This window comes from Indicator indicator, chromosome 1, assembly GCF_027791375.1.
Source record: "Indicator indicator isolate 239-I01 chromosome 1, UM_Iind_1.1, whole genome shotgun sequence".
In the NCBI taxonomy this organism is placed as follows: Eukaryota; Metazoa; Chordata; class Aves; order Piciformes; family Indicatoridae; genus Indicator; species Indicator indicator.
Window position 1 is genome coordinate 55,795,597 of NC_072010.1, and position 26,166 is coordinate 55,821,762.

Sequence of the window (26,166 nt, forward strand, 5' to 3'; positions counted from 1 at the left end):
GACAAAATGCATTCCTCTCTCCTCGCGCGCCTCAACAATGGAGGCGAGTGGCAGCACCGCGAGCACTCCAATCGCAAAAGCCAGAGATTTGCTTCGGCCTTCAATGTCGCCCGTCCCCTTTTACGACTGTAATTCTCAATTTACGGCCAAACCCAGCAATGGACACGTATAGTAGGGCAGGCGCGGAGCACGGTGGCAGGGGTGGGGCTGGCACAGCCAACAGAGGAGACCTTGCCCCGCCAGGGCGGGCGCGCTTGGTCGCACGTGGCTCCCATTGGTTCTCTCTCCTCTCCCGCCCTCCCGTTCGCGTGTCCCGCGCCCGCTTGTAATCTGGAGGGGCGGGTCATGTGACGCGGCTGTGCGAGCCCTTGGTGGGTAGCTTGTGGCGGCGCGGCCCGAGGATGAGGTGGTGGTTGCTGTGGCTCCTGTGCGCCGCTGGCTGGTGGGGCGCTGGGGGCAAGACGCTGCGAGGCGGCTTCGTCAGTGCCGCAGCCCGGCTGGAGCCTTGGCGGCCCGTGGCGCGGTTCCAGTTCCACGGTGGGTGCTCGAGGGAGGGGAAGGAGAGGGAGCGAGCGGCTGCGCGGCCTGGCCGCAGCGTCCCTGTCTGCCGTCGTGAAGCAAGGGGGACGGGACATGGGGCGAGGAGCCGTTGGGGGGCCGAGGGAACCGTTAGGGCTGCTGGCCGAGGGGCATGGGGAGCGGCGGTGGGCAGCGGGGCCAGCCCGTCTTCCCCTGAGACGTGCAGCAAGTCTGATTCGTGCTGCAGGCAGAGAGGAGCCTGGGGCAGCGGCGAGAGGTGGCGTGGTGGGGAGCTTGGCCAGAAACGGGACCCCGCTGGGCCGAGGAAGGGCTGCACCGAGGCAGTGGTAAACGGGAGCTGGTAGCAGCACGTCGTACTACATTAAACAGCGTCGCTGTTTGTCAGTGGGTGGGAAAGTGCAGCTCTGGCTGTTCAACGCTATGCCGCCCTTCGTGTCCCGTAGTCCGATGTGACAGGGTTATCTGGGAGAGCAGAGGCATTTTGACTTTAACATGCATCTCTGGTATGCCACCAAATGAGAGAAGGGCTTAACACTCCGCGTGTGGGTTTCACGTCACTGGGTGTTTTTAAGGTCAATATGCATCAGAATGTAAATTTGCACCTGATTACTCCCAATTGCTTTTTCTTTTCTAAGTTATTAATTCCTTGTTACTAAAGAGGCCTAGCAGTGGGTTAGAATCCTGCTAGAATGGGCACTGCAGAAAAATACAGGTTGTAAATACCTTTCCTCGCCACAGAAGTTTTACTTTTCAGAAAGAGATATATGCAAGTGTGGTGAGTGCCATATACAATGAGGCTGTGCTGGTCAGCGTGCTTTTCCAGTGTGCTTAGCATTTCAGAGACTATTTTCTTTCCAACTTAACTTCATGGCCAAAGAGTTTTGATGAAAGCTTCAAAAAACACCCAGAAAGATAATACTCATGCAGGCTTCCTCCCAGATTGGAGGAACAGAATGAGAGTGTTTGCAAGAAAATAATAGAATGAAGGAAAATGTGACACCACCCTTGTACTAGATTCAATAGCTACCCTATGATGCTCAAAGGTCATAAAATACTAGACTTTGAACCAGTTATTGAGACTGATTGAGGCATCATCTTTATTTGAACTTGAGAAAATAGCATTTGAGGTGGGATGAAGGAAAAAAGTGTTTTCTGGAAATCTGTTTTAAAAAAGGGAAGGAGAGGGAAGGCTGTTAGTAGTAGAGAAGATTAATGACATTTGGGTTATGATGAAGGTTTATTTAAGTACCATCACAGAGAATGACGTATGCAGTAGTAAGTTAATGACATGTATAGAAATTATTTCTGAAAGAGTGTAAAGGCTTTTACAGGAATTAGTGGTAAAAGTTTAAGAAATTAAGTGAAGCTGTAGTATTGCTACTTACAAAAAATTATACTATGCTAGTTTTTGGATTAAAACATAAAGGCAGAGTAGTTGATTCTATTTTTTAAATATCAAGGTGACCATGCTGTTCTGTGTGTCAGAGTCAAGAATGTAGCAGTAGCTGTGACAAAAGCAGCTAGACTTCACCTGTTTCAAGCACAGGAATGGCAGAAGGTGCAAAACAGTATCCAGGATCACAGCTGTACAGAGAAGTTCTCTAAAGCTCAGCTGACAAGTGAGTTGCTACTTTCTTCCCCTTATGAATTAAGTTGTTTATTTAGAACCCTGTTAGGTGCATATTCAGAATATTTACTTCAATGAATTTGGACTTTGCGTGAACTTAACTAAAGGCAGGAATTCAGCCTTCTGTAATTAAAAATTATTACAAGGAAATAAAATTGCTTTGTTTGCATAATTTCATAAGACTTTGTGAGTTATGATATTTAGGTTATTAGAAAATGAAAAGTCCCTGACAAATGAAGACTTTAACATATTAACAGCCAAATTTCACTACCAGTCCGAGTCTCATGCTTTCACTTGTCCACAGTTCAGAAAGGGTATGCATTTGACTGAAGTTTTCATTATTCATTCAGTACAGAGATTTTTTTTCAGCTCTGCTTTGAAGTAAAAACCTTTTTTTAATCTCACACTTTTCTGTAAAAAAAAGATTGCATTGAGTATTTGAAAGAATTTACAAAGAATACTGTTGTAAAATGAAACTAAAGAACTTAAGAATCAAGATCAATGAGAAAGTCAAGTGTACAGTTTGAATTGTGACCTTTATTGCAGTGGAATGAAAAAAAATTTAGAGGTAAATTGATGAAGCCTGCTGCAGTTACCTCTAAATTTCTGAAGTAAGTGGTTATGTTGGGAGTGTGTAGCCCAGGTACACAGTAAAAGGGTAACTTTATACCTGCAAAGCTTTTTTTTCTGTTGTTCAGGGTTTTGGGGTTTTTTGGTTGGTTTGGGTTTTTTTCTCCTAAAAGGTCATCTGAGAAAATTAATCTGTGTTTTGCTGCTTCTATTTTAACTCGTTTCTTTCACCCTTTAATTTTGCATTTTGATGTTCGTCATTGAATCTTGCATTCATGTGTTTTGAGTATTTGAGCTGAGAATTACAGCAGTACATACTATGTAGGTTATCTTCTTGTCTTCGTTTTTATGAAGGAACATTTCTCATTTGTCAGGAGCGTTCTGTTCTGTGGAAATAACATTTTTCAAAGACAAGAGAATAAAAATAGTAGTTTTATTTTCATGACAGCATAAGCCTGTCATGCTTTGATCTACAAAACATTTTAGAGAATTTTTAATACAGTATCAAAGATGAGCCAATCATGATAAAGCTTTACTTGAGTATCAATCTAAATGTAAAAGAAAACACTGAAGCATTCAGTGGAAAGCAAACATAATGAAATAATTTTTGCAACAATTATTGATCATAATACTGCAAAATCTAATTAGAGGATGAATTTTCCTTTAATAAACTAAATATCAGAAAAATCATTCAAATGTATCTTAAATGAATACAGCATACTTTTTGAATGCATTTCCTCTGTGCAGCCAGAATCCCTAGAGTAACAAATTTATCTCCTGGACCATGCCATAAGAAAATTTTCACGGGTACCGTTTCTAAGGATGCAGTTCCCCTACCCTTGATCCAAACTGAATGTGAAGTGCTGCTGAAATGGCCAGCAGTTGGTCTGCCACTCCTGTCTATCACAGCAGTATGCTTGCTGTTTTCTGCTGCATGCAGGAATCATGTGACCACAGGGTGAATTGGATCTGTTTGCTGATCTTGAACAAAATCAATTCTGTTTTTATTTTAATTTCTTGTGATTTAGCTTGCATCTTTGATGGAAAGCGGATTAAACATGCTCTGTGTGATTCTAAGTCTTGATACGAATAACACGGTATCAGAACTCAGCTGAGAATTGAAATGGAGAGTGAAGCCATCCCTGTGAGATGCAGTTTTTTGACAGGAGCTGTTTAACTTTATGTATTTGATTGATAAGATATGTAGCTCCAGAGTGGTATGCATACTTAGCATTACCTACAGAAGACCAATAGCCTGTATTGGAAGGCTTTGTTTTTCTTTTTAGTTCTTGTGTTGTCCATATCTGTACTTCATGACAGTTGCTGCAAAGGTACATTCCATACATTTCTTCCTGGATCCTAATGTTGATCAGCTCATGCCTTGAGAGAACAGAAAATATTTTCTTGAAGTCGAAACAAGTGTATTTAAATTACAAAAAGGTTTTCCAGAGGTAAGCTTCAATTTAGAAATTAGTTTAAATTTTGTCTGCAAAATATTTAGAGATAACGAGTTTGCTAAAGGCAGTTTTATATGTACGTTTGCAGCTTTGTTTATCTAGAAAGGCCTTTGCATGAAAAAAACCAGAAATAGCTTGGTTTGTACATTTTTAATGGCATTTTTCTCTTAGTCACTGTCAAATTATTAAGGTGAATTGATCTACAGTCTGGTTACTATATTGTTATTTTTTTCTACAGAGATGACTTTCATTTATGGCTGAGCTAATCAGCGCTTGACTTCAGTAATCAGTGTAACAGTACTTACATTATTTGCAGTTCCAACCAAGCATATAGAGCCACAGGTTTCATTTGCAGCAAATGTTTATTTTTAAGAGATTGTACTTGGTTATCAGTTGGTTTTAGGAAAAATAATGGTAAGATCAGTGAGCAGATGAAATAATGTCTCTTACATAGTTGGTTTTAAATGCCATTTGATCTGAAATACACAATTTTATTAGGCAATGATCTCAACCCTTAGCTGTCAATTGAAATTAATGTTGGGGAAGAAGCTCTAAAATATGCTAAGATATGCCTTGAAAGGTTGCACGTTGCAGTTTACCAAGCTCACATGTGGCTGTTCCAGTTTGGTGCAGTTACTATCCTCTAGAAGAGGGGAACCCTCCCAGTGAAGCCAAAAGCTGAGAGATGGAATGCGGTACATATCCTCACCGACCCTTGCCTGCACCTATTTGAAACAAAAGGTTAAGCTGGAATTCTGGTCTCTGGTCTTACGGCTAGTTTTCAAAACAAAGGCTGGTTTGTACTGTATGTAGTTTATAGCCTGTACATAATATTGTGGATTTAAATTTTATCTTAATTCATAGACTGGTTTTCTAAAACTCAACTGATTGAATATTTACTCCTGTTTTTGTTGTTTGTTTGTTTCCAAAGTGACTGTGAACCACACAGAGCAAAATCTGACAGTATCCCAGATTCCTTATCCAGAAACATGGTATGTGTTTTATGTAGACAAGTTTACCTGCGAGGAGAATTATTCTGAATCCGAGGATATTCAGTTTGAAATGATCTTACTAAACCCAGATGCAGAAGGGAATCCGTTAGATCACTTTAGCGCAGGGGAATCTGGTAAGATTTTTTTTTTTCCTTAAAATTAGATTTGTATGTTAAGGATCTGATCACACAAACAAATCCATACTTATTATGCTTGGAAAAGTGTGGGGTATCAATAGCAGAGTCTTTTATTTCATACTCTACTTTCTCACAGATAGTAAAGTTTAATTCATTTGCTGGCATTACAGAGAAAAACCTTCCTTTCTCTAGACTGACTTTCTGAAACTTGACTAACTGGAAATATAGATATTAGTGTTAACATCTTTGCTGATACGTGTTTTTCCCATGTTGAAACTGTAAACTGCTGCTTGAATGTGATTTTAATCCCTGATTTAAATGAATTCATTAAATTCCTTAGCTATTGAAAATTTGATTCTGTGCAACATGAGTACATGCATAATAAAATATTTTGCCATTACAATTTAAGTTCAGTATTTAGGTTTCTCTAAGTATCTCAGTCACGGTCTGCAAATGAGTTATTTCCAGTCTTGATTTTATTTAAGAAATATAATTTTACATTTTTTAACATACAAAGAAAAACTTCCAGAAGTAACTCAAGGCAGCAGCTAAAGAAATGTCTACATAAAAATGTGTGCTTTCGACAATCCAAACCAACCTAACTATTGTAGTGCTTAGCTTCACTGCTCTGGGAGGCCTCATCAGCGTGCCACTAACCTCAATTTGTAAAAAGGAAGAGCCCATTAGGCTCATTCTGCCTTCCATGAACAGATTTAACTTCTGTACCTAGCATGAACCTACTTGCTATGCTCAGAATCATATTCCCTGCTGACATGCTTGTTCTCAGAAGAGTATAGAGGGAACAAAGTCAACACTGAAATATTTAGCAGAAGCTGTAAAAAAGTATCACTGTTAATAATTTGTTTTTCATAGCTTATAATTGAGTTACCCATCTCTTTAACTTCTTAACTGTGCGTCTTAATCTACAGACTTAGTTGGTAGGTTTTGCTTGGTGAATTTTGAATCCAGAAGTAAATTAATTTACTTAGTCTCAGAAAGCAATAATAATGTTATTTTGCTAAATAAAGGCACAAAGCAGCCATAAGATATCATGTGGCCCTCAAAAGTGGTGTACAAGCCTTCTAGAGAGGCATCTCAGCTCTATATTAATTTTGTGAGAATTCAAGCACTTGAAAGCAGAACTCTGAACACCTTGCATGCTATGTGAGGAGGTGCATAAATGTATTGAACGCACATATTTAGATTTAACAAGAAGGAAACAAGATGAGCTGTATGTGACATCTTCCACAGCTGCAGAGAAACACCTCTGTTTATTCAAAATTAAAACCTACATCCCTGCTTTGAATCACAGAATGGTAGGGGTTGGAAGGCACCTCCAGAGATCAAGTCCAACCACTCCTGCTAAAGCAGGTTCATCTAAAAGAGGTTGCTCAGGATTGCATCCAGGTGAGCTTTGAACAAGTCCAAAGAAGGAGATTCCACAGCCCCTCTGAGCAGCCTGTTCCAGTGCTCCAGTTGGTTATGACATGTTACCTTGCGTTCAGACGGAAATTTCTGTGTTCCAGTTTGTCCCTATTGCCCCTTGTCTTGTCACTGGTCACCACTGAAAAAGTCTGACCCCCATCCTTTTGACACTTGCCCTTTAGATAATGTTACAATCCCCTCTCAGTCTTTCCCAAGCTAAACAGACCCAGAAGTTACAGTATAGAATCCAGAAGTTACATAGTTAAGTGCCTGTGTCTACTGTAAAAGAACTGAGGAGGATTTCATATTTCTCTCTCTGGGGCATAATGTTTGTCATTTTTTTTTATAGAGGTATGCACTGTAGAGTGCTAGGGTATCAGAGAATATTCAGTTTTGTTTCTTGGTTCTTTCATTCCGGCACCTAAAAGCTACATAAAGGTGGTTCAATATAGGTCATACTTAACTTCAGTTACTAAAACTGTGGTCTGACACAAGAGATTTCAGAACTTAAGATGGACTAAAAGAGAAGTATAGGATTTAAGACTGTAAGTTAAGAATTTAAGACTGTAACTTTGTGATTAAGATGTTTGCCTTGAGGGACAAGGAGGTATGACTTCTGGTTGTCGCAAGTAATCTTTTATCATTTTATACGGTAGGGATTTTTTACGTATGACATGGTACTAGTTCCCTTCTAAGGACAAGCTAAACAGGTAGTGCTTTGAAGATCTCTGAAGTTAGATATTTCAAATTAAGATACATATGCAACTCATAAGTGGAAAGTCAGGAGACTTAAATAGACCATGCTGAAAATTACCCTGATGGTTTTGGGTTTTTTTTGGTTGGTTGGTTTGGTTGGTTGGTTGGTTGGTTTGTTTGTTTATATAGTTGTATTTCAATGCAACTTTCTCTTAAACCCTTCTGGTCTAAAGCCGATCATCTACAATTTGTCTTTGGTTGGAAGGAACTTTCTATTCAATACAGTTAATGTTTATTAAAATTTAGTTGGCTCTCCTAAAGAGTTTTCTATGTGTACCCACATGGGTGAGAAATATCTTATGTCCAGAATCCTTGCCAGCTTTGATGGGTGTCTTTTGAAGCAGAAAGCTAGCATAAGAGATTTCATCTAAAATGTGTGGGTTTGTGATTCATACATCATGCTTTTGTATAGCTATAGTAGAGAAGTAGAGTTGCTCTGAAATTTTTGTTTTCATTACTTTATGCTCTTTCTCAGTTTCACTGTACGTATGCCAAAAATTATTACTTTGAGCTGTGGAAATTATAGCACTAGCAACAATTCAGAATTCATCCCATTCTAATGTTTTTCAACATAGATACTGAAATAGGTATAACTGTTCTGTTTCTAGTCTCTGGGTGGAGCTGGTTGGAAGTCTTTAGCAGAGTTGTTTTGCTGCTGGACGATAAACGTTCAGAATCTGATTCTATGGACATCACTTAGTTTCAAGGAAAGTTGGAGACTGAATGACTGAGTTTTCTGTGAGAAATGTTTGTTTACCCCTTTTTTGCTTATAGCTTACTCACTTTGACCCTTTGGGAGTTCCCAATCTTCCAGACAGTAGAAAAAATTTTCAGGATCCAGGCTGTGAGGGAAGCATTTTACTGAGTGACATCATGCACAGGAAGGACAGCAAGATAATTTGGCCCAGTCAACATGGGTTTATGAAGGCCAAGTCTTGTTTGACCAATATGATCTATGACAAGGTGACCTGCCTAGTTGATGAGGAAAAGGCAGGTGATGTTATCTACCTTGACTTTAGTAAGGCCTTCAACACAGTCTTCCACAGCATCCTCCTGGAGAAACAGACTGCTCATGGCTTGGACAAGCACTCACTGTGTTGGGTAAAGAGCTGTCTGAATGGCTGGACCCAGACAGTTGTGGTGAATGGAGTTAATTAAATCCACCTGGGGGTGAGTTACAAGTGGTGTTCCCCAGGGCTCAGTGATGGGGCCAGTTATGTTTAACATCTTTATCAATTATTTGAATTAGGGGATTGAATGCACTCTCAGTAGGTGTGCAGAAGAGACCAAGTTGGGTAGACATGTCCCATCTGCTGGAGGGCAAGAAAGCTCTGTCACCATTTTTGGGTGACAGTTACTAAGTATTTCCCAGGCTGGATAGATGGGCTTGAAGCCAATGGGAGGAGATTCAATAAGGTGAAGTGTTAAGTGCCACACTTGGGCCACAACAACCCCATATAACAGGACAGGCTTGGGGAAGAGTGGCTGGAGAGCTACTCGGTGGAGGGGAACCTGGTGGTGTTGATTGATGGTCACCTGATGGCCAGCAGAGTGCCCAAGTGGCCAAGAAAGCCAATGGCATCCTGGCTTGTATCAGGAATTGCCTGGCCAGCATGTCTAGGGACATGATTGCTCCCTCTACTTCTCTCCCTGCTACTGGTGTGCATTCAGTTTTGGGCCCCTCACTACAGGAAAGACGTTGAATTGCTGAAGCATGTCCAAAGAAGAGTGTCTAAGCTGGTGAAGAGCCTTGAACACAAGTCTTAGGAGGAACAGCTGAGGGCACTGGGGTTGTTTATTCTTCAGGAGTGGAGGCTGAGAGACCTCATTGCTTTCTACAATTATCTCAAAGGAGGTTGGAGGAAGGTGGGGTTTGGTCTCTTCTCACATGCAACAAGTGACAGGACAAGACAAACTGGCCTCAAGTTGTGCCAAGGGAAGTTCGGGTTCGATGTTAGGAAAAATTTCTTCAGAGAAAGGGTTATCAGCCATTGGAACAGGCTGCCCAGGGAGGTGGTGGAGTCGCCATCTCTGGAGGTATTTAGAAGACACATGGATGTGGTGCTTAGGGACATGGTTTAGTGGTGGGATAGTAAGCTTTAGGTGAGCAGTTGAACTTGATCAAAAAGATCTCTTCCAATCTCAGCAGTTCTGTGATTCTATGGTACTGCCAGATTGAAAATTAGAGGGCTTGTGGTTTGTAAATAATGCCAAAAACTTGAGGCGTTTTCTCAGATTGATTTTTAAAAAAATTGAAAAATCCACTTTATGAACTTACTCTTCTCTGTGCTGTGATTCTTTCCACTTTTCTTTATCTAAAAGCTTTCTGTCTTGGTCAGCTGTGGTCTTTGGACTATTTTATGTGGAGGAATAGTGACACCCAGTGGTTAAATACATTCAGCAGAAGTCTCTTCACAGTTCCTATAATCTCAGATTGTGCCTTTAAAAATTGAAGCCAAAAAAAAGGAGAGTTAGAAATGAGTCCTTTAAATATGTTTTGGAGTGATCAAATGGGCTACGATTATTTTCTGTTTCTCAAGAAGCTGTGCCACTTTATCCTATTTCAGCAATTGCTACAAAACTGTTTGCATTTGAAGAGAATCTCTCCTATACTCAAAAAAGATAGTGCTGAATAAAAAAGAATACTTGGTCAGATCAAATAATAATCAGCTCTCTGGAAAAATTCACTGACTTTCTTGGATAATATACACTAGGGTTTACTCATTTTAGCTGTATTCCCACTTTTGGGTGACAGTTACAAAGTATTTCCCAGTGATTATATAAAAATCATACTTTGTTTTAATTATTTACAGCTAGTAGCAACATTTCTTTGTAAAATCTAAGATGTATTATTTTTTTTTCCCCACAGGATTACATGAATTTTTTTTCCTGCTTGTCCTGGCATACTTCGTAACTGCTTGCATATATGCGCAATCCCTATGGCAAACAATTAAGAAGCATGGACCTATGCATACTGTGTTAAAGGTGTTGACAATTGCATTGTTGTTGCAGGCTGGTTCAGCTTTTGCCAACTATCTGCATTTCTCAAGGTATCTTTGCTTATTTTTGCTTCAGTCTTAAGATTTGAAGAACATTGTGTTGTAAAGATCAGTACAAGATTTTTCTTGTGGTGATTGTGACAAAACATAGGACTGAGTTTTTAGCCTAAATGTACTTTGAAGAGAGAACATGTATGTAAGACTCACTTACTTAAGTATAATTTTTATTCTTTTATCAGTTATTCCAAAGATGGAATAGGAGCACCCTTTATGGGAAGTCTGGCAGAAGGTGAGTATGCTTGTCTATTTGCTACATATTCCTGCACATTAATCTGTATAATACGTTAGCAGATACTGTTGTTGGACTGTATTATGATCGTGGGCCCTATCACCAGATTTTTTTTACTATAAAATACTAAAAGTTGTTCTTCTGGAAAAACAAGTTTTATTCTTTGTTTACAATAATTGTATTTAAAATTACACAATTACATATTGTTTAGGATTTTTAAAGGATATATTTTTTTTGTCTGAAGATTCCTTCTGACAAGCACTTAAATACATGCCTGTCACATGAGTAACCATTTCAATACATTGAAGGGAGTTGCTAATTTTGCATTATTGAGTAGCAAAGCTTTTTAGGAATCTTAATCACATTTTATGGAGTGTTTCATTTCACCAGCAAACGATTATAATGGAAAAGTAAATAGTTGAAAGCACAAGTGATCTGATTAGAATGATGACAAAAATTGTTAACAGAGTGTTTTCCTCTACTCTGTATAGATATTCTGGGTTCTCACTGGAACTGGCTTCCTGTAACATCCCTTCTCAGAACGCACTATTCATGGGTTCTTCAGGGTTAAATATTACTGTTAGGGTTGTTATCGTTGTTGTTGTTATTTTCTCACATTTGAAGCACTGGAGGGTTCTTTCTAAGAAAATGCATTGCCTTTTGATTAGCTTGAAGCATCCCAAGAAAGTAGTACTGTGGCAGTGAAAATAACATTGGATAGTAGAGAACAGTTAAGTCATCTGAACATCCATAAATCCATGGGTCCTGATGGGATGCACCCAAGGGTGATGAGAGAACTTCTAGAGGTCATTGCCAAACCACTCTTCATCATCTTTGGTAAGTCATGGCAGACAGGAGAGGTGCCTAGGGACTGGAGGAGGGCAAATATCACTCCAGTGTTCAAAAATGGTAAGAAGGAGGACCCAGGTAACTATAGACCAGTCAGCCTCACCTCCGTCCCTGGAAAGGTGATGGAACAACTTATCCTCGGCACTGTTCTTAGGCATATCAAGGACAAGAGGGTCATTAGGAGCAGTCAATATGGTTTCTTCAAGGGGAAGTCATGTCTGACCAACCTGATAGCTTTTTATGAGAACATAACCAGGTGGATAGATGACGGTGGAGCAGTGGATGTGATTTATCTTGATTTCTGTAAGGCATTTGATACTGCCTGCCACAGCATCCTTGCAGCTAAGCTGAGGCAGTGTGGTCTTGGATGATCAGGTAATGAAGTGGATTGAGAACTAGTTGAAAGAAAGGAGTCAGAGTTGTGGTCAATGGGACAGAGTCCAGTTGGAGGCCTGTAACTAGTAGAGTCCCTCAGGGGTCAGTAGTGGGACCAGTGCTGTTCAATGTATTCATCAGCGACCTGGATGAAGGCACAGAGAGCACTGTCAGCAAGTTTGCTGATGACACCAAACTGCGTGGAGTGGCTGAGACATGAGAGGGTTGTGCTGCCATTCAGCAGGACTTGGACAGGCTGGAGAGCTGGATAGGGAGAAATGTAATGAAATTCAACAAGGGCAAGCGTAGAGTCTTGCACCTAGGAAAGAATCACCCCATGTACCGGTATAGGTTGGGGACTGACCTGTGTGTCCTAGTGGATGGAAGGTTGACCATGAGTCAGCAATGTGGTCTGAGGAAGTCTGAGAAAGTCAATGCAGTTCTGGGGTGTATTAGAAAGGGGTATGGTCAGTAGGTTGAGAGAGGTTCTCCTCCCTCTCTACTCTGCCCTACTGAGGCCGTATCTGGAATATTGTGTCCAGTTCTGGGATAGGGAACTGCTTGAGAGAGTCCAGCGCAGAGCCACAAAAATTAAGGGAGTGGAACATCTTCCTTATGAGGAGAGCCTGAGGGAGCTGGAGCTCTTTAGCTTGAAGGAGACTAAGGGGTGACCTCATTAATGTTTATAAATACATAAAGGGTGAGCGCCAAGAAGTTGGAGCCAGGCTCTTCTCAGCAATGCCCAATGACAGGACAAGGGGCAATGGGTGGAAGTTGAGGCACGGGAAGTTCCATGGAAACAGGAGGAAGAATTATTTCCCTGTGAGAGTGACAGGACACTGGAACAGGCTGCCCAGGGTGGGCGCAGAGTATCCCTCTCTGGAGATATTCAAGACCTGCCTGGATTGAGGTCCTCTGTGACCTGGTATACGCGATCCTGCTTTGGCAGGGGGTTGGACTAGATGATCTCTTGAGGTCCCTTCCAGCCCCTGACATTCTGTGATTCTGTGATAGTAACAGCCTATGGAGAAAAAATTATTTTCCTTCCTAGAGTATGTTTAGAAGCTTGCAGTTGGAATTAACAGCCTCTTGATGGCACTTGGCACCACAGTAATTGCGTCTTTCTTGTTTTAACTGTTTGAGTTAGCAGCTCCTTGCAGCTTCTTCAGCAGCTGTATTGTTAAACTTTCCCTCATGTCTCCTGAAATTAAATTCAATGGAGGATATGGAGCTAGTCATATCTCTTCCCCAGTGAGAAACCCAGTGTTAACTACCCAGCCAGACCTGCAGAGAGAGTAGCTGCATGCTACGTTTTCTGTGTATGTAGTGAAGAGCCCACTTTTATTTGCTTAAAGCAAAACTTACTAGCAATAAAATATTTTTTAATATTGAATTTTCTTTTCCTACTGTTTTTAAGGTTTGTAGTTCCCAAAAAAAGTAAAAAAGCAGAAATAATGAAAATGTGGAAAACTTCAGTGTCAGTTACAGTTCTGAGGAATGGCTGATAGCAAGTAGCATAGTTTGAAGATGGAAGGTGCTGCCATTTTTCTTAGAACAAAAATCCGAGTTAAAAGTAAATGGTAAAATTTGTTGACTTCAGTGGGGCCAGAATTTCTTTCTACAAACCTGTCCAGATGCTACCCTAAGCAATTATTCTTTTCCTACCATCATTTAGTTATTACCATATATAAAGGCCTGACCCTCAGTCTCATTTATCAGCTAAGTTAATCACATAAATCGCACAAGTAGTACTGGCACTCAAGCACGTAATGCATAACAAATAATCATCTTTTAACTTTTGGTAGGACTGAAATGTGAAAAAACAAATAATACTATTAAGCCTGTTGAACAGCCCAAGTAGATGAATTGTGAGGAAGTTGGACAAACATGGTATCAACTCAGTAGCATGTGGCATTACACTGGCCCTGGATATTGTACAGTTACTGTAATTTCAGACATTTCTCTGAGCTTTCTTAACTTTCTGGCAAGCTGTGCAGGAATACCAAAGATTAAAGTCACTACTGATTTTTTTTTTTTTTTCCCTTATACTATGTTATCTAGAAATCAGTTTGAATTATTACCACACTCAAGCAGAACAATATCTATATCCAAGATATGATTGAGTGACTATGTTTGACTATAACTTATAGGGCAAGTTATCTTAAGGAGTGACAGAAAATGAAATGCTCTCTGCAAAATCTAGATTTGTTCAGCCATTTCTCCAGCTTGGACTTGTAATGCTGGTTTGGCAGGCCTTGGGTTCATGTAACAATTTTCCCTAGCAGGCTCTATGTCTCCATAGCTAGCATTGTAAAATAATCCCAGGATGATTTTTCCCAAAATCAGTGCCAGTTCATTTTATGAAAGAATTAGCAACTTTGTGTTTACTAAAAGCTCTTGATATTTCTTAAATAGTGAAAGTGTCTCAATACATTAAAAAAGAAACATTTAAGCATTTAAACTTTGAGAATACCAGCTATATCCCAGGAATAATGTGTTGAAGTCTGTTTTATATCCATATCTTGCTAATATTGCTGGTGTCAGGGAAATATAGCTGATCTTCCTTTGACACAGTCCCTTTGGCTGCATATTAATCTTTGTACAATGACAGCATTTTCTGTGCCAATACTTGTAGTAAATGTGGAATGTACATTTATAATACAGTCCAGCTGCATAAAAACAGAAATTTACTTCTGTGACATAGAAATGTTTGTCATGTACCTGATAGTGTATGTGAAAATTATAAATAAGAAACAAATTTACTTGAACTGAAACGTAAATTGGATGAAAAGCGTTGTGTGTAGTGTCCGCTCTCTAATTTTTGAACCAAATTTGTTATTTACGTAATACAAGAATCATTTTTTTTGTTGTACATCTTTGCTACACCAGTACCATGAGGTGATTTACTCTCAAGTGCAAACATCAACTTGAAAATTGTTCAAAAAATTTTTGACTAAAACTTTCCAGGTCTAAAGCTAACAATCGCCAGAAAGAAGTCTTCTATTCTTTTTACTGCCAGGAGTACTTCAATGAGGCTAATAAGTAACAGCTCTGTATAATCTGGCTTGAAGTTTTCATTATTGAGATAGAGCTTCAAACCTGGGTTTGGGATGCTGTTTAAGAATGCAGCTTTATAGAGTATGTGTTAATTGTTCCCAAACAGGAAAAAATAATTTAAAATGGACATAGCAAAATGAAGCAAAGGTAGTTTGCATTTAATAAAATAATATATAAGCAAATGAAATATAAGCAAGTTGTTCCAAATGAAGTTTCTGTTAGGGTTATTCATTATAAATTCCCCTCTAAGTATCGGAGAGTGGAATTTGTCCTCAGTATCTGTCCTTTCTGTCACAAGCTACCTGATTTTTGAGCAAAAACAACAACCAAAAAATCAGAGCAAAGAAAGTAGTTAATTTCATCGTGTTTCATATTTGCAGTGTGGTTAACATGATTATAGTTCTTTAGCATTTATAAGTCTGTTTATGCACATGGACTCCTAAGTCCAGACTTCCCTGGCACAAGAGCAGCATTTGGAAGGATGTGACGCTGTGCCCATATTGTTGCAGAACTGCAGCATACCTAAAGGAAAGCTGATAGTGGTCTGTTTGGTTACTGGAAACCACTCAAAATATCCACATTTTGTGGCAAAGCAACCTCAGCTAGTCAAACTGGCATGAAAATTATAATTAAAGGTCATATGGCAGAGGTGTAAATGTCCATCCTTCCTTTTTGGGTATATAGAACATTTCTCTTTGCTTTAAAAAATATTTTTATTGTGACTTTATTTTTCTTCTGTTTTCAATAGTGTGCGACATTGTCTCACAGATACAAATGCTGTATTTATTGTTGAGTCTGTGTATGGGTTGGACGATAGGCAGAACGAAGAAATCTCATGGCAGGCCTCTTCAGTGGGATTCCACTCCAACATCTACTGGCATTGCTGTAGTAGTTGTTGTTACACAGGTTAGTATTTTATCTTCATTCTTATACTGAAATACACAGATGCTATTAAATATGGCAGACCATGAACCAACTAATTTCAATATTTTATGAGGAAGGGAGTACCAAGCCTGGGGAAAAAAAACCACAGCATAATGTGCATCCAGTATGTCTAATAGGTAACAACACCTTCTCTTTACTTTAACAATTTAAGTTGTAGTTCCGCACTATGTTTTTGTTCAGCAGTAAAACCACTTAAAAAGTTCCCACAGTTTTCCAAACTCCTGATTGTGCCAATTGTTCATGGTATTATTCTGTAAACCAGATCGGTGAAATGATCTCGACTTGGGGGGGGAGGGGGAAATCACCACCAAAAAAAAAAAAAAAAGGTGACATTTCAGCACAGTTGTTTTACTGACCTAATTTACAATGTAGCCCTAGAAATAGCTGTAGTCAGTACAACTGAGGAGTTGTGAACTACATTGTGGGAGCAACAGCAAACATCATGAAAGATAAGAAAAGCTGCTGTGAGAAATTGTCACCAAAAAAAATTCTCAGCGTCTTCTTAGAACTACTCAAATAGGACATCTGATGGTCTTTTCAATCAATATAAGGGAATTTTTGAAAGGCTTATTTGCAGGATTGGTCTTGCAAATATACAAAATGGTCTGACTCATAATTTCATTCAAATATTTTCTATTAGTATAAATTAGAAAGTCAAGTAAACCAGTAACTTAAAAGTAAATTGTAATGGAGATAAGGTACCTGGTGGTACCTTTTGTAAACAAATTTCTTTTAATCACAGCATGAAGACAACAGAATCTGAAAGCTATTGAGAGAGGAGCAGGGATAAACTGGAGACAGTAATGAGGAAGAGATTATGCTGGAGATTTTGTGCCATTTGAGTTGTCTGTAATTAGTGCCGCTTCCAAAATAAGTAAGTGGACTGCTAAAACATTAAGAATAGCTAGGAGCTGACATTTCTTGCTAATTAAGTGTGTAAACCAAAGGCAATTAAGGCCAATGAGACTGTTGAAATTTAAAGATAGGTTCATTCCACCTTACTTTGACACCCATCTAGCACCAGAAATTTTACATGCTGGTAGTAAAGACGGCTTCTGAAGTATTTAATTTTATTCATGCTTCTCCACTTGTACATACGTATGGGTGTGTTAGAAGTCTGTCACTTCAGACTGGAAAGGTGGTGGTGGTTGTTGTTGTTTCCTTTTTACTGTATAGAAAGGACACTTGTATATAAAGGACAGCTTGATCCTTTTTCAGTTGTTACTTGGGTAAAAATTTGGGCAGGTACCATAAATATGTGGTGCTTCCCCCAGTACTAGTCCATTTTTGAGCAGCACTGAAGCACTGACACAAAGTTTTCTATCTTACTTTTCACCATGAAGTCACAGCTCTACCATGTTGCTCCTCCTGGTACCATTGGGAATGTCAGCTTTAGCAAGAGTTGTGTAGGAACAGGATATGGATATCAAGAGTGTGTCACTGCCTGGATCACTTTGCAACTTCATCTCAGTGTCTGCTGTCTCCAGCAGAAGTTCCCTGACACCAAGAATACCCTTGCCCCTTCTGGAAAGGATGATTTCCATCTCATGCTTCAATACATACAAAGTATACCTTCTGCCAGCTGCTTTCTTAGCACAGAACATGGCTGTTGAGCTCAGAGGAGCAGGATCCAGGCCTCATCACCTCTGTCAAAGGTAGCGAGCTCAAGTCTGGGTTAGTCTGATGTTCAGTGGTCTGTCTAGATTGACACAGGTGTTGGACCTGCTGTAACAGGACAATCAATGAGTACTTTTAATGATTAAAAAACAGAACAACTTCCTTTTTGTCCTTTTTTCCAGAGATTCTGTGTCAGTGTGAGCTGAAATTCCCTCCCCCACTGACAATAACCAGGCTAGCTCAGTCTGGAAGCAAATGAAAGCTGTATTTACAAAGCAGAATCTACAATCTATGATGAAATGCAATGAATATGTACAAATATACAAAATTCACAACATTTACAAATATGTATACAATCAACAGAAAATCACAACTGATCTCCCTTTGTTTCCCCCCAGAGGGGACCCTTCCCAAAGGGGCCTCCCTCTCCCAGGAGCTTCCCCCCCAGACCCCCCTGGACGGAAAGCAGAGTTAGTTAAAGCAGAAAGTTGTTAACTTAGCTGCCAAGGTCAGTATGTGTTATCTTCAGCCAGAAGAGAAGAAGAAACAGCAGCCAGACAGCCCAGCAACTGCCCCCCCTGCAGAAAGCAGAATGTGCAGAGTGCCTACTTTGTTTTGGGTAATAGTTCTTAAACATTTCTATCTATCCAATGGAAGTGTTTAGAACAATCAGTATTTTGCCTTCTTACACCCAATAGTGACTTATTTACACTCTTTCACTTTCTCTGTTCTGAACTTTGCAAGGAAAAATTAAAAAGACAGTTTCAAACCATCACAGATTCTTAGAGAGAATCAGCTTCCTCCCATGCCAGAAGACAGACACATTTGTGTGAAAAATCAGAGATATTTAGAGGGCTTGTGTGGAGGGTGCTGGAAATCACATCTACTACCCTAACACAGCTAGAGATTGAACCATGTTAGCTTTATTGATGTTCTACACTACCTGTCCTTACCTTCAGGGAAGTCAACCAAATGGGAAAACATGTTACTCAACTTAACTGCAGTTTCAACTGGCAAACTATCTGACCTTGTTTGCCTGCTACTAGTTTGAATTACTTGACAAGTTTTCAGGATTTGTATTGATGCTATGGATGTATTCTTTTTGTTCTGTCAAAACCAACAGCAACTTCCTATGCTGTGTTTGCAGGTTACCATCAGTGCAGGGTGGAAACAGCCTCCTAGTAAGCAAATCTCTTGTGGCCTTTGTGGCTGCAGAGTAGCAGCATCTCAAAGGAGGGACAAGTCTGCCATTTAACACCTCCCTTTGCCTTAACTTGTTCTTTATTTCAGCCTCGGAACAAAAAATTCCCAGGCCACTCTGTATTCGTTAAAGATTCCACTCTCCAATGCTGAGACAGAAACCTTCTTCAGAACTTTATTGATGGCAGGCCTTTGCATCACATTGACTTCAGCAGTTTCGCTTTTCAGGGCTGATCCAAAGTGGAAGCAGTGATTCTAGAAAGATAGCTGATTTCTTTGAACCTGACTAAAATGACATCAAATCTTTATTGCATTAGATGCCACGCATCACATGGGTTCTTAGGTGCACCCGAAAGGTGTGCCCATACCTCTGACCTTAGATCTAAAGCATTTTTACTGTACTGGCATTGTATGGCATCAGATACACAAGTACTAGATACTAGGTTAGAAGCAGCTAGTTAATTCACTTTACCTTGCTGTTACTTTTCATTTCTCTCTTGCTTCCTTCTTTTCCTTGCCTCAGAGATGATCTGTCCCATAAGAACCTGCCTATACTGGAGATTGATGTGTTAACTTGGCTTGACATAAAGTCAGTGTTGACATAGAGAAAAGGAGTGTATGGTTCTTCGTTGTATGAATGTGGAACTTCAGCTTGTATATGTGGAACATCAGGATGATGTTTATGGCAAATATTCCTCTAGCATTTGAAGAGGAAGATGAGTACTGGACAGTGGTTGGTATCTGCTGTGAACCAAGATAGGTGAGAAATATGTGCAGGTGAAGTCAGGCATTTTGAGCAGTGTGTTATGTAAATAAGGAGATGGTCATTCTCCTTCACTTTATGAAGAAGCAGTGTGACTTTAATGTTGGACAAAGCTAGTGCAAGTCAGCTTTTCAACTACCTGCCTCATTCAGTTCTTTTGTATGCAGCCTACTATGCAGAGTTATTGTTCTGGATAATAATTAGAATTTCCCCCTCAGTTTCTTCTCAGAGCTCAAACATAGTTCTGTTCACTGCTGACAAAAAAATGTCACTGATATCCACTTCAGTACATTGATGTCTGGGTGTTTTTTCAGCTTCTTCCTGATAACTGCAGCCAAGTGAGCTGATTCTGTGGTCAAGGTAAGGGAGGACTTCTAAGGGCTTACTGACCATAGCCAACTAAAGGGTTTTTTACTTCAAGATCATGCTTGCCTCTGAAAGCTCATCCTTTGAGGAATGGATTGCCTAATCTAGTGTAAACTAGAAACACTCAATAGCACAAACTTGCTTTTATAGGGTCCTGCTTTTCTCTGGTGAGTGAGAACAGTTCTGGCTCATAGTAAGTGCAATGACATGTTTACCTTGTTCCAGTTTCCAGTCTGTTGCACTGACAGTTCCATCTCTGCCTCTAATGCTTCTGCCTTCTGCTTATTTTAAGTAATGAAACTGAAGGAAGATGGATTTCTGTGATCTTACATTACTGTCAGTACACATAGTCTTTGATCAACTGATTCCTGTGTTGTTTACACTCTTTAAAGGGCTAGTCCAGAGCATACTCTCCTGTCAGACACTATTTTCCCTTGATGATTTGGACTTTGTTCTCATGATTCCTTTATTCCAGTTCTTTGTCATTTTCTCATGAAAGTGGCTTCCTTCATGGCTGTTACTATTGGCGTAGGTTAAGGAAAATTCAAACCCTCTGAGCTCTGTTCCTTCAAGGTAAGCCATCTTTGGGGGGGTCTACCTAAAGTTTCCTCTTAAAGCAGAGTCACAGTTCCATCTCCATCAGCCTATATTTCTTTCTTCCAGATGCATGCTTCAGTCAGGAACATAGATACACTGTCCAAGAAAATACCCCACCCACTGAATATCTCCTGTGTGTATGTCCAGTCCATACTGGGAAGTTAAATACTTTGGCTATTCCCAAGTGTAAATATCAAAAAGGAAGGTGCTTTGTACAAGACTGCAGTGATTCTGTGACTGGTAGAACCCTTATTTGTTTCCTGAGCATTTTCTACCTGGACTGAAATAACTTTTGTGCTAGCAATTCATCAATTTCATGCCAAAACTAGTGCTGTAAAAATAACTTTATCAAACACTGTACTGTATCTCAGGGTTTCAGGAGCCATTTATTTCAGCCACTTATTTCAGTCTTCATCCTTGACAGAATTCTTAGTGAAGTAGTTTGATCATTTGAAGATGTTTGCTTAACGTTACTCAGTGTTTTATAGTGGGAATGTTTGAAGCCTGTTGATTGGATTGTTTACTAGTAATCAGTGATGTTCAAGATGTGTGTATGATTCACATCTGTCCCTCTCCCATCTGTGTTTTCCATCCAGGTAGTTGAGGACTGACTGAAATTATAGCAGTTATGTTTGCTGTTTCATGGCCTAGGTAATGGAGGGGAAAAGCTCAAGAGTACTACCTGATGATATTCTAAGTGAAACTGATCCTATCTCAACTGATGAGGCTCAAGGACACCCACCTTCAGAAGGCACAGATGGAGTACACATTTAAAAAAAAAAAAGTTAATATCAGTAACCTTTTTGTCTTTATGTAATTAATGTAGTGAGAGAGCCTTTGAATGTGTTCAGAAAGGAATCTGACTAATTTAGATTTCTAAATTGAGGCATACAATGCCTGCTTCTGAAGGCCTTCAGAGCTACCTTACTCATATAAATCAAATTTGCCTACCTTTCTTCAGAAAACCTGCTTCATTAGGCACCCGAAACCTAAGTGCAAGTGAGATGTGTGCAGTAGGTGGACTGGATTCCAGTGTATATTCATGTCTTAAAATGCCATTCTACTGCTTACGTAGTGCTATGACAGTCCAAACGTTATGGGCATTCTAATTTTTAACGTTAACATTCACAAAGTGTTAAAATGATACACTTCAATAAGACCCATTATTTATGCAACAAGTATGTGCCTGCCTTCTGCCCAAGTAAGATTCAGAAACTGGGCACTTCTTAAATCTGTTTTCACATGGAAAAACATGGAAAAAAATCAATAAGCTTTCTTACAGTGTTTCTACAAAAATTGGATTCTGCAGCAAATGGGGTACAGTGCAGAGATAAGGAAAATTACTATTATCATGTAGTTGTCTGTTGGCTAGAGCATTTGTCCAGATGTTGGAGCAGCGTTTGGAACCTGTGATGTTCCCTTTCCTAGACCTTAAGAAGTTTTCATGCCAGTTGCTTGCAGAGTCAGACTCGTTCACAGTTTCTGACCTAGCTCATGTTGAATTCTTTTCTCCACTATGGCACAGCTTCAATAGAAGGGGTGGAGAGTGGCCCACCCAAGAACAGCCTATAGCCTGGCAGTTGCTGCACTCTCCAAGGAGGTGGGAGATGTGCGTTGGATTTCCTTTAGGCAAAGAAGGGAGTTGTGGGAGATCTGAGTTCAATCTAGGTGAATGCTTGAGCCTTTAGGCTATTGTATAAAAGGGGCAGCAGCACCACCCTCTTACTTCCCCATCTTTGAAAAGAAAAGTGAATCCTGTTAGGATTTTGAAAGAAAAGGCGTAGTCACCTGCCTTTGAAACAAGCTTTACAGGTTGTGGATCCCAAGTGGAAGGAGACACCTCCCTGTAGCTCTGTGAAATCATTTCAGTGGGCTTCCTGCTAAGTAGGCCGCTGTTTAACTAGATGATGATTTTGGATCTTATGGTAAGGTGCAGCATTCCTCCTGTCCAAATTAGAGGAAACTTTAACTTGTCAAACTTCCTAAAAATTACAGAATTGAAGAAGTGAGACTTTCTTCCTCCCTCCCAGCTGCACTTAGAGTAATAGGTAGTGCCAAAAAGCAGTTGCCACCAGGGTATTTTTGTGCAACATGGCAGGCTCCTAAACAAGCAGAGCAGAGCACAACCAGTTGTGCAGATAATTTGTGATGGAAATATAAATTGAGGTGTAGTGTAACCTTGTCTAAATGTACTTTGCTCCTGTTCTTTTCCAGAGCTTTTTATTAATTTGGGAGCAGTTTGAAGATACGAATCACCACAGCTACCATTCACACCATGGCTTAGCAAGTGGACTGCTTATTGGCCTCAGAGTTTGCCTGGCTTTGTCACTGGCTGCTGGTCTTTACCAGATCATCATAGCAGAAAGAAGCACGCTGAAAAGGGAGTTCTATATCACCTTCACCAAAGTATGGGCTACGTCCAGGAAGCTGATCCCTTCTGCTGTAAATATAATTGTGACATGCAGTTGACTGAAGCACAGAACACTTCTTCTCCATGAGAAAGTTAACACTTAAGTGTCTGTTTTGATTAAACTGCACCCTGTCATCATACTCTGAGTAGTCATTTTAATTTGACAAGGCATAAAGAGCTTTTTTAAACAGTAATCCCACCTTTCATTGTGTGGTTTCCATTCTGTTGATTAAAAATTAAACAATGGGTTCATAAAATAGACAGAAATGTAAATGCAGTTCCTCTAACTGTCATTTCTTTCTTCTAAGCTGGCATGTAGTCATTCTATAACTTATACTCATCTTCTCTTTCAGGCCTGCATTCTCTGGTTTTTGTGCCACCCATGTCTTGCAACCATTGCTGCAATATTCAGAGAATATCAAAGAGAAAAGGTATGTACAGGCAAGATAAAAGAGGTGGAATTTGCATAGTAGTTGTTCTTCATGTTCAGTGTTTGTTAGCAAACTCATGCTCTTAGGCTGTTAATCTTATGACCCCAAAGCAACTTGAAAAGTCTTAGTCACAGAGCTTTCGTTGACGGTAATGTGAGTCATATTTTACAAAGGCATACAGGGTTTGAATCATCTAAGAGTAATAATTTCTAGGCTAAGGCAAGGAGGGGGGAAGATTGTGAAGTCAAAGGAAAATATGGAGGGGGTGTTTTTTTTTTTATTGTTTGCTTGTTTGTTTTTTAATTAAAAACACCTTGGGGATTCTTTTAACAAAGCTAGCAGAAAGATAAATCAGTGGATTTTCTTTGCTGCTGTTTGCTTTTTAGTCTTCATCCTTTAAAAGCTTTGTTTGGCTAAAGAGGTCAGGGAACCTGTAGGTGAACTGTATTCTTTAGATTAAGAAATCTGTCCAGATAGGTAGTTTGGCTGGTAAGCTTTAAACAGTTAAAAACAAAGGTGGACTCGGTGGATTTCTCAGTTGCTTAAATATACTGGGAGCTAGAGAACTACAGTGGAGCCTGCCATGTTCAGACAATGTGTATTACTATCCTCAGGTGATTGATTAACTCATTCTGGGGTAAAGTTTGCTTCTTTTTCTTGTATGGTTATAGCCATAGAGAAAACATTTATGCATTTGCATGCAAATATTTTCAGAAATACAAGGGAAAGAAGAAGATTCCACTAAAAATATAAAGTAAATTAAATACTATGTTTGTTTAAAAAAAAAAAAATCTAGAGGTTCCTCTAGAGATACTAATGGAGAGACTTTTAGTTGTTGCTTGATGCAAATATCATCAGAGCAGGAGGCAGTCTCTAGAGGTGAGATCAGTAAAGGAAATTTTGACAGTGTTTTGAAATTTTGAGCTTACTGAAGGGGGAGTGCAATTGCTCTGTTCTTGCATTTGAGCAAGTGTAATGATTGCATGTATCTACAACTTCTAAATTACGATAGTTCAGTTGTGTTTCCTTTAACAAAGAACAAATCCTCGTGTTTTGCACATGACATTAAGGGCAGAAAAGGTGGCAGTGTGAGAGCAAGTTCTGCAGGCTTTGGCAGCTTGTCAGAAGAGTGAATGCCTCAGATTTATTAGATTTATTTTTTCGGGTGTTTCATATTGTATTGTACTTCAATACAATAAATACATCATCACTAAATACCATATTTGTGTAAGAAAAGCATGTTTTAAAAGACTCCCTGTACAAAGCTTTTGCTTCCTCAGAAAAAAATAGTTGTATGTTTGATAAATACTTCCTTAGACATCTTTTTCAGGTAGAAAGACTTGCACTGAAAAGAGATTTGACTAAGTGAGACTGATAAATCACTGTCCTCACAGCTCCACGACTGTGCTAGTGCAGTGTTTCCAGGCTCTTTTCTTTATTTCACTCTTTTTTTTTTTTTTCTGCTGCTCTGTTTGTTATAAGAATAGAATATCTAAACATCACCTCTGCTTGTGAAACTGCATGGGTGGTGAATTGCAAGTCTGAAATTCCCCAGAACAGAGACTGCCAGAAGGGTTATGTGACTTGCCCTGGGCCATCTACTGATTTAAAAACACAGGTGTGAGAGTGAGTCCTGGACTTGAGATTCATGTTCAAATCTTTTGTAACTGCAGCAGTATTAAAAGGTTTAAAGTTAAACCTCAAGTACTTAGACAGTATGCCAATAGAAATTTATTGTGGGTTGTTTTGTGGGGTGGTTTTCACTTTCTTTCTTCTTTTTTTTTTTTTTTTTTTTTTTTGTCTCTAGATTATTACCATAGGCGTTATCCTCTGTCAGTGCATCTCCATGGTTAGCCTCTACAGACTTTTTCTATCTCATAGTCTATATTGGGAAGTATCTTCACTGTCATCAGTGACATTGCCACTAACAGTATCCTCTGGACATAAAAATCGACATCTCTTCTGAGATATTTAGGAAGAATACATTATGTAATAAATGTGCAATAGTAACTTGAATATACAGGTATTTTTGTCACAGGTGTGATACATTAGTTTCACTGGAAAACTAAGTGACAGTATCAGAGCAATTCACAGACCTTTAGTCTGACAAGGTTCCTAGATTAATCTGTTAAAAGTATTGTTGAGTGGAAAATCCATAATTTGAATAATTTAAAAAATATTGTTTGTGTTGGTATGGTCCTGAGCTGTATCACGGAAAAGTACAATAAGCCTTTTCTCTCCCATTCACAGACACAAAAAACTGTCCTTACTTTATATCAGTACTAGGTTTGACAGTGTTATAAAATGCTGTTACTAAAACATCTACAAGCTCAAACAAGTCTGAAATAAGCTAGTTATGAAATTGGTGTGATATGTAATGACAAGTACAAGTTATTTTCCTGTTTTACAGAAAATGAATTTTATAAAATGTATAAGTATGAAAGAAAAGGAAACAAAAGAGAGAGTCCTCTATAAAACACATGTAAAATGTTCCCAACTGACTTCAAGACATTTTTCTTTACTATTGGTGTAAAGGGAAAGCCTTTTTGTGCAACTGATGTTCACACTGGTTAAAATTTTAATGGAAATGAAAATAGGGTTTATATTGGGTTTGTTGTTTGTTTGTTTGTTTGTTTTTAATAAATGTATCTAGAAGGTTCATCGAGTAATGAAGGTCTAAACAGTAGTTGAAGCTTAGAAGACATGGCAACATAAAGGTAATTAAAACAGCAGGCTTGCATCTTTTAAAGGGAAAAAAAAGGCA

At 39.3% G+C, this 26,166-nt stretch overlaps 1 protein-coding gene across 1 annotated transcript; it reads left to right on the forward strand.

Annotated features, from left to right (window-relative positions):
* The first annotated feature begins 401 nt into the window (after positions 1-401).
* Positions 402-25,480, forward strand: GPR180 (G protein-coupled receptor 180). The gene is made up of 9 exons (XM_054386276.1): positions 402-537; positions 2,001-2,159; positions 5,126-5,320; positions 10,374-10,554; positions 10,743-10,792; positions 15,822-15,979; positions 22,776-22,967; positions 23,325-23,402; positions 25,210-25,480. Exons 1-9 carry the CDS (start codon positions 402-404, stop codon positions 25,366-25,368), a joined length of 1,308 nt encoding a protein of 435 aa, XP_054242251.1. The 3' UTR covers positions 25,369-25,480.
* The last annotated feature ends 686 nt before the right edge of the window (positions 25,481-26,166 follow it).